Source organism: Eschrichtius robustus, chromosome 11, assembly GCF_028021215.1.
Source record: "Eschrichtius robustus isolate mEscRob2 chromosome 11, mEscRob2.pri, whole genome shotgun sequence".
In the NCBI taxonomy this organism is placed as follows: domain Eukaryota; kingdom Metazoa; phylum Chordata; class Mammalia; order Artiodactyla; family Eschrichtiidae; genus Eschrichtius; species Eschrichtius robustus.
In genome coordinates, this window is record NC_090834.1 from 109,352,222 (window position 1) to 109,365,525 (window position 13,304).

The 13,304-nt window shown below is 53.6% G+C and overlaps 1 protein-coding gene and 1 long non-coding RNA gene across 4 annotated transcripts in view; one reads left to right on the plus strand and one right to left on the minus strand.

Moving 5' to 3' along the window:
- The window catches only part of CHKA (choline kinase alpha), a 59,872-nt gene extending 59,221 nt beyond the window's left edge, over window positions 1–651 (minus strand). For all 3 annotated transcript variants that reach the window (XM_068554660.1, XM_068554662.1, XM_068554659.1), the window contains exon 1: window positions 172–651. In XM_068554660.1, coding sequence (XP_068410761.1) covers window positions 172–509 — 338 coding nt within the window. In that variant the 5' untranslated portion in view covers window positions 510–651. The remainder of the gene's footprint in view (window positions 1–171) is intronic.
- An 8,655-nt stretch (window positions 652–9,306) lies between these two features.
- Window positions 9,307–12,897, plus strand: LOC137771167 (uncharacterized). The gene is made up of 3 exons (XR_011075333.1): window positions 9,307–9,347; window positions 10,758–10,868; window positions 12,755–12,897. It is a non-coding gene; the product is annotated as an uncharacterized lncRNA (long non-coding RNA).
- Window positions 12,898–13,304: the final 407 nt, after the last annotated feature.

Here is a 13,304-nt window from a genome sequence, read left to right on the forward strand (position 1 = left end):
CCTGCCTTCTGGAAGGTCTTCGGGGGCCCGTTTCACGGGATCTGGCCTGGATTTCACAAAGGCTCCTGAAAGGTGGCTTCGCGGGCCGCAAAGCCCCCGGCCCCGCCCCCCGACCGCATCCGCGCAGCCCACCCTCCCTCCCGCCCGCCCCGGCGCGCCGCCGACACCAACCTGATGACACTGATGTGGAACTGGTCCTCGCGAAGGCCCCGCCAGGCGCCGGACAGGAACTCCTTGCACCACAGATAGGCCCTGCGCCGCGTCCTGGGCTCGGGCTGATCGTCGGCCGGCGGCGGTGGGGGCAGCGGCAGCGGCGGCGGCGGCGGCGGGGGCAGCGCGAGCTGCGGCTGCCGCCCGCCCAGCTGCTTGGGCTCGAGGTCACTGGCGGCGTCGCGCTGCTGCCCCACGCCGGGCGCCGGAGCCGCGCTGCCGCTGCCGCCGCCGCAGCTCAGCAGCAGTCCGAGCGGCGAGGGCTCCGCCTCGCCCCCGTTGCAGAACTTGGTCTTCATGCCGGGCAGGCGACCGAGGAGGCGCGGTCGGCCGCAACGCGAGAGGGCGAGGCTCAGGGTCCGGCTGGACGCCCCCCTCACGGAGGCCGGGCGCGGAGGCCGCTCGCCCGCTCGCTGACGGGCAGGCCGGGGGCGGCGGCGGTTGGGGGCGCGGCGGGCGGGCGCGGGGCGGCGGCGGCGTAGAGGCGGCAAGCGGCGGGCGGCGGCGGCGGCGCTCGGCTGGTCCTGCTGGTCGTAGCGCTCGCTCCTATACCGCCGCCGCACGAGGAGCGCCTTCCGCGTCACAGCCCGCCCTCGCGCTCGCCGCTGATTGGCCGCCGCCCGTCGGCCTGGCGCATCACAACCGCCTCCGCTCTCGCCACGCCGCCTCCCCATTGGCTGCGGCAGCACACGGCCCCCCCCCCCCGTTTCGTTTCCTGCGGCCGCGGGAGGCGGGGCCTCGAGGGGGCGGGGCGTTGAGCCGGTGCCCGGGGTCGCGAGAATGGAGAAAGCTAGCGAGGCGGCGGGGTGGGGGCGGGGGTGGCCGAGAGCCGGTGGGGGCTGCGCGGCCCTTGAGCCTCGGGGGAGCCAGCACTTGGCTTTGGTGGCTGAAACTTTGCTTGACCCCTCGAATCCTTCAGGACATTAGAGGCCGGGACCTGGCCGCGGGCAGTTAGGAAGCCGATCCCTGGAGGCTGGCTTCTCTTTCCGCATGACCTTGGGGCGAGGCACCTCCTTCTGCAGCTCCGTACGTTGTGTTTTTATAACACTTCCCAGCGCCGGCTCAGCTCCCTGCGAGGCGCGGCCACGCCCCGTCCAAGCTGGAGCCTGAGAAATTATTGTCCCCGGGTCACACAAACCGAGGCCCGAAAGGGGGAAGAGGCGACTGGTTCAAGGCCGCACAGCTGGCCGCGGAGCCCTCTGAAGCCTCTTGCAGCCTCAGTTTCCCTGTCCGTGGTGCTGAGGATGCCAGGGCCTAGAGGCTCGGGGCGGGCGGGGCGGCATCCCCGCAGCTGCCCTGAGTACTGGCCAAAGGTGAGTGCCACGGGGCTGCTGGCTTTGTGGGTGCCGCCCCGCCCGCCCCCACGCTGGAGGCAGCCCCGTGACTGTGACTAACGCACCTTTGCCCGCGGAGGGGAGGCAAGGGCCCCTGCTCCCATTTACCACATTTACCCCATGAACTGCCCCATGTCCCTCACTCCTCTCTCACCCCGCCGCCCCAATCCTTTCCTAAAGCAATTGGAGTATGGATAAATTTTAAAATTACAGATCCTGTTTTTACCGGGCATGAGCTGGGACAACAGGGTTCCCTGGCTGCTTAGGAAATTCAGCGCCTGGCATGCAGGAAATGGCTTCTATGTGGGGGTTTCACAGTCTTCGGGAAGAAAACATCTCTTTTTAGCAGTGTGCACTTGGCTGAACTTGCTCCCAGAAAAATGCGCTCATTGAACAAAAGGATTATGATGAAAGGGGGCTTTTGTCAAGGCAACTGTGGAGGTGGGCCTGGACATTGAACTGGAGGGAGCTGGGAGCCATCCAGCATGAGGCGGGGGCGGAGGAGGAGTCCCATTGGATGTTGGAAAAGCTGAGAAATCAAGGTCTACAGTCAGGCCATTTAGATAAGAGAGCCAAGGACTTTGTCTAAAAATACCAGCCCTCAGATGGTGGGGCTGTGTCTATGGCCTGCCCAGGTGACAGGCCTTTATCCCACTGTCCCGTGACAGCAGCCTGGTAATCTCAGAGGAACGCCAGAAACCTGGCCAGGAGGAAGGGGCACAGGAAGTAGGGGTTGAGCCTCTGTCATTTCAAGCCCGGTTTAGGCTACTAGAACCCACAGACCCCTTTGTGGGATCGCAGTTCCCTGTGGGAATAAAAAATTGCCTCATTAAAAGTGTTGGAAAGTTATATCTGTTACTGCTTCCATTAAATGGATATGAAGACTGAGTCCTGCAGAGGCTGAACAACTCAGGTGAGGTCCCTTGGCCAAGGTGAGGAGCAAGGCAGGTGTCCTGGCTCCTTTGTGTGAAGAGCACCATGTCCATATGGACAAAACTTCCCTCTCCTACAGTCAAACTAAAGTCCTGGACTTAGCTCTCAATGGCCCATCCTTGGCCTGGCCCGTCAGGACCCACCCTTAGCACCGGGGTGGTCAATTCCACGCAACACCGCCGAAGCAGAGACTGAGGAAGCTTGGCATATAGTAATGCTAAAATATTAGGTTTTACATTAGGGGTGTTTGAGCTAGTTGAGAAGGCATCTCTACCGGGCAGTCAGGAGCCTCAGTCTGCTTACCTCTGCAAGGGGCATAATAATAGCTACTTTCCAGAGTCATCTGTGATGATGTATACAGCACACGGTAGGTGCTCAGGAGAAGTGCCAGGCGTATCACCACCCAAAGGAGAAATCCAGAAGGATAAATATGCCCATGACCCTTGAGGTAGCAACCCTATTCTCAAGACTTCCTCCCAAGAAAAGAAGTCATCAGCAGCAAAAAGCCCTATGCCTAAAGCTGCCCATCACCGTGTTGTCTCTCACTGAAGAAAGCTGGAAATAACCTCAATGTTTGTCTAGCGCCCTGGACTGCTCTATAAAAGATGTTGGTGTATCAGACAGGAGGGAAGTTGGTAAGCAGGGTTCATTTTCCGCACATTTCTCGAGTGCCTTCAGTGTGCCAGCCAGAGGGCTTGGCAGTACTGGGCAGTGAGGAAAGCAGCTCTGCCTGGCCCCTGCTCCAATCTGGACGAGCAACGCTGCCCACCCCACGCCCCCCTCTCCCTCCCCCCTCCCCCTTGTTAGTTGCTCTATTGTGTATTGTCCGTGTCCGCACCAGACTGGAACCTCCAGGAGAGCAGGCACCTAAGTATCTTGTTCTTCATCACAGTGCCCAGCAGGCCCTGAGGTTTGTAGGCCCTCGGAAGTATTTGCTGAACAAATGAAGTTCTGGCTCAGCACTTCCTAACTGTATGACTTTGGGTTGAGCCTCAGTTTCCTCAGCTGTAACATGGGGGTTATAATCCACAGGGCACAGGGTTGTTGTGAGGGATGAGCGAGAGGATGTACAGGAAGTGTGCGGCGAGCAGGAACCCCCCCGCCCCGTATTGTTACGTGCAGCGTGCTGCATGGCGTGGCTTCTCGGCCAGCAGCTGGCATTCGGCAATGAATAATGCACACACTTGTAGCAACTCAGCCTCGGAAGACGACGTCGTATAAGAAAAGAATGCAAACTGGAATGTACATTCTGATGACCAGAATGTGATCATTTGTGCACAGGTGGACAGAGCTTGGAGAGGAATTTGCTGTGGCAGCCACTGGTGCTGGAGAGAGTGTGTTCCAAGTGTAAAATCTTTTCTTCTAGGACATCGGAAAAAATTTTCCAAAAGCTCCTTGATGCTGAATTCTGAGAGCAGACACACGGTGTGGGTGATGTGCCTTGGACAGATTAGAGGGGGCAGATTAGGAGGTCCCTGTCCAGTCTCTGGCATTCCTGCAGACTGGTTCCTCTGGTCTGGCCTGAGGAACCTGGCAGAGGAGTCACCAGGGCCACTGCACAGGCCAGGGGCCTGCCCCAAGGAACAACGGGATCCACCCAGGGGCCCCAGCCCTGCCCCCAGCTCCAGCTGCAAGGCCTGTTCCTAGGAAAGGCTTTGTGAGTCTACCTCCTCTCAAAAGAGAGGGGCCACTTGTCAAGCACTTGGTAGGAGCGGGCCCTGTGCAAGCCCCTTACTTGTATCCAGCATCTTTGAACTTTCACTGCCAGCAGTGTGGTGAGTGTAATTAGCACTTCATCTCTCAGGTGAGAATGGTTTACCAGGAGGTAAAACCATTTGTCCAAGGCAGGCAGCTGGTAAGGACAGGACCCAGGACCCACCCAGGACTCCACCCTCTGAATGTAGGAGAATCCCATCCTTCTGCACCAAAAGCACCTTTGACCCAGAAAGTCCTAGGCACTTGGCACAGTGGGAGTTCCCTAGAGGGCTGGAGAAGGACAGCCCTGTCTGGGCTGTGCTCACCACCCCCTCCCAGGCTACACTCAAGACCCAGCACCCCAACTTCAGCTCTGAGCCTTAAAATATTAATGTGAGCGCAGAGAGATCAATGGACTGAAATCCTACCTGCTCAAGATTGGGTTACAAAACAGAAACACAGATGTAGAGAACAAACGTATGGACACCAAGGGGGGGGGGTGTGAATTGGGAGATTGAGATTGACATATATATACTAATATGTATAAAATAGGGCTTCCCTGGTGGCGCAGTGGTTGAGAATCCACCTGCCAAAGCAGGGGACACGGGTTCGAGGCCTGGTCTGGGAGGATCCCACATGCCACGGAGCAGCTGGGCCTGTGAGCCACAACTACTGAGCCTGCGCGTCTGGAGCCTGTGCTCTGCAACAAGAGAGGCCGCGATAGCGAGAGGCCCGCGCACCGCGATGAAGAGTGGCCCCTGCTCGCCGCAACTAGAGAAAGCCCTCGCACAGAAACAAAGACCCAACACAGCCAAAAATAAATAAATAAATAAATTTTTTAAAAAATTAATTAAGATAGATAACTAATAAGAACCTGCTGTATAAAAAAAATAAATTAAGAAAAAAAAGATTGGGTTACAGCCCTGCCAGCAGTGTGACATGGAACTGGGCCCCTTCACTCAGTGCCTGGGTTTGGCCCCAGCCCAGGAAGCTCTGTCAGCTAGAGACTTGGCAGGCCAGCAGCTTCCAGAGGTCTCAGCCTTTCTCAGAGGCATCCTTCTACCGTACACCTAGCCTCAATGCTTCAAGGCCACAGGTAGGACCTAGGGCCCAGAGAGTTTAATGAAAGCAGGTGACTTGTATGCCCATGCGTCCGGTGGTTGGGACAGGCCCTCGCCCCATCCCCCATATGCAGGTATCCTGAGTATAGCATTAGAGGTAAAAACCTGTCTTTGGAGCTTTTGCCTCCACCAACTGTGTGACCTAGGACAAGTTACCTACCCCTCTATACCAGATGGAGATAATTGTTCCTACCCTACAGGTTTGTTGGGGGGAGTCACGGAAGCCAGCAGGGAGAGGGCTGGGCTCAAAGTCAAGGCCACACAAAGGGTAGCTGTGCCCTTCTACTGATTGTTCTCTGGATTCCCAGAGACTGGCAGAGAGCAGCCATCATCTGTTGTTAGTAAGAGTGGCCCTGCAGCAACTCATCCCAAGTACCATGAGGGAAGCAAAGCCTGCAGGAACTGTAGCGATGCAGGACCTCCCAGAAGTCTACCAGGGCCTGGGGACTCTTCCATTCTTTGAGGCTCCTAGCACTTTCAAAAATGAAGAAATGCAGGCATAACTTGTTTTATTGCTCCTCACAGATACATTTTTTCCAAATCGAAGGTTTGTGGCAACCCTGCATGGAGCAAGTCTATTGGTAGCATTTTTCCAACAGCATTTGTTCACTTCATATCTGTGTCACGTTTTGGTAATTTTGGCAATATTTCAAACTTTTATTATTATTATATTTGCCGCTGTGATCTGTGATCAGTGATCTTTGATGTTTTTGTGGACAAATAATATTGCCCGCTATTTCAGTAAAAAACAAATGTTGTGGCATCAAGCCATCAACCACTGCAGCCATCCCCCTGCATCGCACCGTGAGGGGAATTCAGGATGGAGAATAACACGATACTGGCCTTAGATAGCTAAGATGCCTGTCAAAGGAATAATTTCAACAAGCCCAGACTCTTGCATCTTCCCACACAGAGAAAAGCACTAAAATCATTAACTTGAGATGTCTGGTTTTCGTGATTAGCAGTAATCTTTTGATGTTTGACTATAAGTTTGTTTGTTTGTTTGTTTTCCAACAAAAAATCCTATATATCCCGGCTCCTTCCTTACCTCTTTGGAATGTTTCCTCAGAGCTATCTGAGAGGCTGTTTCCCAGACTGTAGTCCTCAGGAAGGTCCCCAAGTGAAACATAACTCAGTTTTTAGGTTGTGCATTTTTTAAAAATAATTAATTAATTAATTAATTTTTGACTGTGTTGGGTCTTCGTTTCTGTGCGAGGGCCCTCTCCAGTTGTGGCGAGCGGGGGCCACTCTTCATCGCGGTGCACGGGCCTCTCACTATCGCGGCCTCTCTTGTTGCGGAGCACAGGCTCCAGACGCGCAGGCTCAGTAATTGTGGCTCACGGGCCCAGTTGCTCCGCGGCATGTGGGATCCTCCCAGACCAGGGCTCGAACCCGTGTCCCCTGCATTGGCAGGCGGACTCTCAACCACTGCACCACCAGGGAAGCCCCTAGGTTGTGCATTTTTTTCAGTTGACATATTGCAAAAAGATTACCGCTCAGAGAAGGCTCAGATGATGGTTAGCATTTTTTGGCAATAAAGTATTTTTAAAAGTATGTGGACGAAGAATGTCACCTGCCATATTAGTGAACAAAGGATGTTGTGGCTGTCAAACCATCAGCCATTGCAGCTGTACTCAACAGTGCACTCTCAGGGGACTCAGGATGGGAAAGAATAGGATGCTGGCCCTAGAGAGTTAAGGTGCATTTCAAAGAAATTACTTCAATGAGCCCAGACTCTTGCATCTTCCCATACACAGAAAAGCGCTAAATTCATTAACTCGAGATGTCTGATTTTCTTTATTTAACAGTAATCCTTTAATGTTCTGACTACCTGGTTTTTGTTGCAAAAATCCCTATATATCCTGGTTCCTCCCTTACCTCTTCGGAGCAATTCCTCCGAGCTGTCAGAATGTCCTCCCAATAAAACGTAATTTTCAACTTTTAAGCTTTGCGCTTTTTTTCAGTTGACAGGGTGTACACTGTTTTTTTAGACGTAATGCTACTGCACACTTAATAGACTACAGTATACTGTAAATATAACTTTGATATGCACTAGGAAACCGAAAATTTCATGTGACTTGCTTTGTTGCGATACTCGCTTTATTGAGGTGGTCTGGAACCCAACCTGCAATATTTCCAAGGCATGCTGGTACCTCAACATAATTATCAAAACTGGGGCATATTTGAAACATTGAATTTGAACGAATCAATGCTTTTAACACACATGCAAAGGGTCCTATACAAGATAATTTTACTGTTCACAAGCTAATAGCAAGATTAATCAAAAATAATTATGGTTTTTGGAGCACTGAAGTGGTACGGTGTGAAGAACGTTTTCAAGCCTGACCATGTCTCTGATTATCCTTATTTAGAAATGACACCAGAAATCTAAATCTGAGGCCCTAGGGCACAGGAGGCCCTCCTGGGGCCCCAGTGGTAGACCCTGATAACGGCTCTCCATCACTGTCCTGCAGTGATCCCCGGGGCAGCCCTGAGTGCACTTCCTGTGTCCCCACAGCAGAGCCTTCCCAAGTCACCTTCCAATTTTGGTGAAAACCTGTCCCGTGGTTTTGTGCCCTACATGCCTTACTTTTATTTTATTTATTTATTCATTTATTTTTGGTTGCATTGGGTCTCCGTTGCTGCGTGCCAGCTTTCTCTAGTTGCAGTGAGCGGGGGCTACTCTTTGTTGCGGCGCGCGGGCTTCTCATTGCGGTGGCTTCTCTTGTTGTGGAGCATGGGTTCTAGGCGCGCGGGCTTCAGTAGTTGTGGCTCGTGGGCTCAGTAGTTGTGGCTCACGGGCTCTAGAGCGCAGGCTCAGTAGTTGCGGCACAAGGGCTTAGTTGCTCCGCAGCATGTGGGATCCTCCCGGACCAGGGCTCGAACCTGTGTCTCCTGCACTGGCAGGCGGATTCTTAACCACTGCGCCACCAGGGTAGTCCCTGCCTTACTTTTTTATAACACAATAAAGGCAGTTTTGGGCTTCCCTGGTGGCACAGTGGTTAAGAATCCACCTGCCAAGGCAGGGGTCACGGGTTCGAGCCCTGGTCTGGGAAGATCCCACATGCCGCGTAGCAACTAAGCCCGAGAGCCACAACTACTGAGCCCACGTGCCACAACTACTGAAGCCCACACGCCTAGAGCCCATGCTCCGCAGCAAGAGAAGCCACCGTAATGAGAAGCCCGCGCACCGCAACGAAGAGTAGCCCCCCACTCGCCGCAACTAGAGAAAGCCCGCGCGCAGCAACGAAGACCCAACACAGCCAAAAATAAATAAATAAATAAATAAATTTTAAAATAAATAAATAAATGCGGTTTTTAAAAGATCCCTGTTATGATGGAAGTCACACTGTGGGGACCAGACTCCTGGGCTAGCAGTTGGGAAACCTTGGTTCAGGAACTGCACCCCACTGGACTACTTTCTCCTTGGTCAGCCCTGGGCCCTGCAGGCTGGACTTGTGTCAGGTGGCCTTGGGGTGACTCTCCTCTCTGTGGAGAAAAGCCAGCAGGGCCCAAGGGCCCCATGAGCAGATGCATAAGCTGAGCCCCAGGGGCACAGGAGCGAGGCAGTGGTTCTGCTTACCCAGGATGCCATGGCTGGCGCCGGGCCATCCCCACTCCGCATTCTCCAAGCTCAGGATCTGGCCCCTTCCTCCTCGGAGGAGACACCCTCGCCTGGATGCCCCGAGCTCCATCCCCAACCCCCTCCTTAGTGACCAGCTTGGAAGCAAGGGAGCTGGCAGCCCCCAACTCCCACCCCGGCCTGAAGAAGCCTCCCAGAGGTGAGGCCCCCCTGGCAACCCTCTGTGTGACCTTGGCCAGTACCAGAGCTTCTCAGGAGGCCATCTGACAGGGCAGAGGGACGGTTGGTGTCAGGGAGGGGGACACGGGAATGAAGAAGGGGGGAAGATGGCTTTGGAATCCACCGGGTTCTGGGAAGCAGTGGGCGTACCCACCACTCCCAGCCCAGCTGCCAGGCCAAATTCCAAGGCCAGGGGTTGCTCCTGGGGAAAGGAATCCGGCCGGTTGGGATTCCTGCGCCCCTCTGCTGTGGGTGAGAGCACGCTGCGCCGAGGGTCAGGTGGGGGGCGGCTGGGGGCGCCCCAGACGTGCCTCTGCGTCAGGGTCTCAGGGGGGCGTCCCAGCTGGACCGCCGGGCCTCCCTGCTCTACAAGCCCCTTCCCCGCGCTTGGGACCCGGTGGGAGCTGCTCCGGTGTTCGGTTAGGAGAGCGAAAGCCTTTTCTGGTTTCCGCCGACAGGCTTGATGAAGCCGCTTTTGCAATTAGAGCTTTTATTACCACGATAACAACAAGGCACCGCCCGAAGCTGTGGCGCCAGCCTGGCCGGGGGGAGGGTGCGGGGGAGGGCTCTTGGGCGGAGAGCAGCTCGAGACTTGGGACAGAACAAAGGTTCTGGTTCCCCGAAGGCACGAGTGATCCTGGTAGCAGCGATGGGTCAGCAGATCCTCCCAGGAAGCCAGGCCTCCAGACTGAGGCCAAGGACCCGCGCAGCCCTCCCCCAAAGCCCCACAGCCCTGGCCCTCCTGCCGTGAGACTCCTCACCCTCTCCTGGGCTGGCCGCTGCGTCTACCGACCCCTCTTCCATCTTCCCCCTTCAGTGGCTGCGCATCGTGGGTGCGCCGTGAATGAATGGGCTGGGGTTCCCTAGGTAGTGGGAACAATTTGAGTCACTGCCTCATATGGTTGTTAGAGGATTAAATGAGCGAACAGTTACAAAGAGCTTCCAACAGAGCCTGACCCACAGCTGGAGGGTGAAAAGAGAAAGAATGCTGTGCTCCTGGTCTCCTGGCCTCTCATCCACCCGTCCACCCGCACTGACCCGTACACATGGCCCTGCACTGCCTCACCACCAGAAACAGCCCAGTCCTGAAACGCATTTCCAGCATCCTACTTTGGGTCCGCCAGCTCCTATCGTCTGAGCTTAGGGCGCTCCACTGGGACCTTACCTGGCTACCATTTCTGACCCTTTTTAACCCTCCGTGCAAGCTGTAATTACCACTTTCTCCCCTCCAGCCTTCCCTTCTCCCCACCCCCAGTGTAGATTCCACGCCCTCATAAACACGCCTGCCCCTCCTGGCAGAGACTCCATGAGTACTTCCTCTACACAGGTGCCCTTCTCCTTCCTGGGAACACGGGAAGACCACATTTCCCGGTCCCCCACCCCCTTGCAATGGACTAGGACCACGTGACTCCTTGTGTGGGTCACTTCTCCCTCCTGGGAGAGCCTCTTTGCCCTCCTGCTTCCCTGGTTCCAAGGGAGGAAAGCCAAGGCAGTGGCTCTCGTTGGAAAGTACCTGGTTCCCTGAATCTCCACATGGAAGGAAGGCTGCCTGCCCACCACATGAATGGACTAAGACACACACAGAGGTCAAACGTGTCCCTTCAGGGCCAAGGAGGTTAAATATTTGATATGCCTTCCTCACACCTTCTTTCCCACTCTCAGACCTAGGGAGCTGAGAGTGAAGACAACAGCATTGAAAGAAGGAGGGAAACTGGATCCCAGAGTGACCGTGTGGAGGAGAGACGCCTGACCAAGAACAAAAAAGGATTTTATGTGAGCCAGAAGCAAAGCTTTGTGCTATTTAGCCAGGGTGATTTGAGGGCTCTTTGTTTTAGCAGCTGGCCTATCCTAACACATCACTCTCTTCCTCTCTTACATCCACCTGGCAAACCCCCACCTTAGGCAAACCCAACTGGCTCCTCTCCACCTGCCCTTCTCAACTGCCCCTGAAAAGGCTGAATATTCCAGAGGAACATCCCGTGACTGGCTCAACTGGTTTTCCTTTCAATTCATGACCATGGGCCCAGTGGGGTCCTCACACTGTCCTACTGCCTATCCTAGGAAGTTGGTCTTTCTCATCTGAGACGACCAACTTTGCCATCTTAAACATTTTTAAGTGCACAGTTCAGTAGGGTTAAGTAAATTCATATTGTTGTGCAACCAATTTCTGGAACTCTTTTCATCCTGCAGAACTGAAACTCTGTACCCATTAAACAACAACTCCCTGTTCCTTCCCCCATCTGGCCCCTGGAAAGCACCATTCTACTGTCTGTCTCAATGAATTTGTCTATTCTAGGGACCTCATATAAGTGGAACTATGCAATATGTGTCCTTTCATGTCTGGCCGATTTTATTCAGCACAGTGTCTCTGAGGTTCATCCATGTCATAACATATGTCAGAATTTTATCCTTTTTAGACCGAAAAATATTCCGTTGTATGGATAGATCATGTGTTGTTGTTTAATATTTATTTATTTTGGCTGCACCAGGTCTTCGTTGTGGCATGTGGGCTCTTAGTTGCAGCATGCATGCGGGATCTAGTTACCTGCCAGGGATCGAACCCGGGTCCCCTGCATTGGGAGCGCAGAGTCCTACCCACCAGGGAAGTCCCGGTTAGACCACGTTTTAAAAATTCATTCATCTGTTGACGGACACTGGTTGTTACCACCTTTTAGCTATTGTGAATAATGCTCCAGGAACACTGGTGCCCAAATATCTGTTCAAGTCCCTACTTTCAATTCTTTGGGGGATGTACTGCAAAGTGGAACTAGTGGATCAAATGGTAATTCTATGTTTAGTTTTTTGAGGAACCACACACTGTTTTCTAATTTTTGAATTTTATTTTATTTATTTTTTTAAACAGCAGGTTCTTATTAGTTATCTGTTTTATACATATGAGTGTATACATGTCAATCCCAATCTCCCAATTCATCACACCACCACCACCACCCCGCCACTTTCCCCCCTTGGTGTCCATACGTTTGTTCTCTACATCTGTGTCTCTATTTCTGCCCTGCACACCAGTTCATCTGTACCATTTTTCTAGGTCCACGCACTGTTTTTCTCAGCGGCTGTACCATGTCAAATTCCCTCTTTGCACAAGGGTTCTGCTTTCTCCACTTCTTCACCAACACTTATTCTTTTCTGTTTTGTTTCCTTTTTTACAATAGGCATCCTAATGGGTGTGAAGTGGTATCTCCTGGTAGTTTTTTTTGGCCACGCCGTGCAGTTTGTGGGATCTTAATTCCCTGAGCAGGGATTGAACCTGCGCCCTCGGCAGTGAAAGCCCGGAGTCCTAACCACTGGACCACCAGGGAATTCCCTCTCCTGGTAGTTTTGATCTGCATCTCCCTAATGATTAGTGATGTTAAGCATCTTTTCATGAACTCATTGGCCATTTCATATCTGTTAAAGCTTTTCGTAGAAGAGTATAACAAGCATAACATAGTACCCAGTCTCTTCCTCCATTGCCTTCTCCCAAATTTCATCTTAGACGCTGCTTGTGATGAGATTCTCCCCGCTATTGTTGGTCACCTCCAGCTTGGGGTAGAGTCCCCAAAGCCCTTCGCTCATACCTCTCAGGGTCAGGAGGCTTGTGGGGGGGGGCAGTTTGCCTTCGTTCTATTTCCTTCAGTCTCTCCCCCCTTTTCTTCTTCCAGGGATCTCAAGCCACATGTCCAGGACTGAGCTCTGATCCCCACATTCTGAAAGCGCCTGCTGGACTCAGAAACCACCAACTGCCTGGATCCCTCTGGTGCAGCGTCATAAGCTTGGGTACCATTCTTTCTGCCCCTGGGAGTCCCTGGTAACCACACCTCTGTCTTTTTTTTTTTTTTTTTTTTTAGCTGCATTGGGTCTTCATTGCTGTACCCGTGCTTTCTCTAGTTGCAGTGAACGGGGGCTACTCTTCATTGTGGCGTGCGGGCTTCTCATTGCGGTGGCTTCTCTTATTGCGGAGCACAGGCTCTAGGCGCGCGGGCTTCAGTAGTTGCAACACGCACGCTCAGTAGTTGCACCGCGTGGGCTCTAGAGCGCAGCCTCAGTAGTTGTGGCGCACGGGCTTAGTTGCTCCGCGGCATGTGGGGTCTTCCCGGACCAGGGATCGAACCCGTGTCTCCTGCATTGGCAGGCGGATTCTTAACCACTGCGCCACCAGGGAAGTCGCCACACCTCTGTCTTATGGAGAGGCAGGCGGGGGCTTTTGCCCCG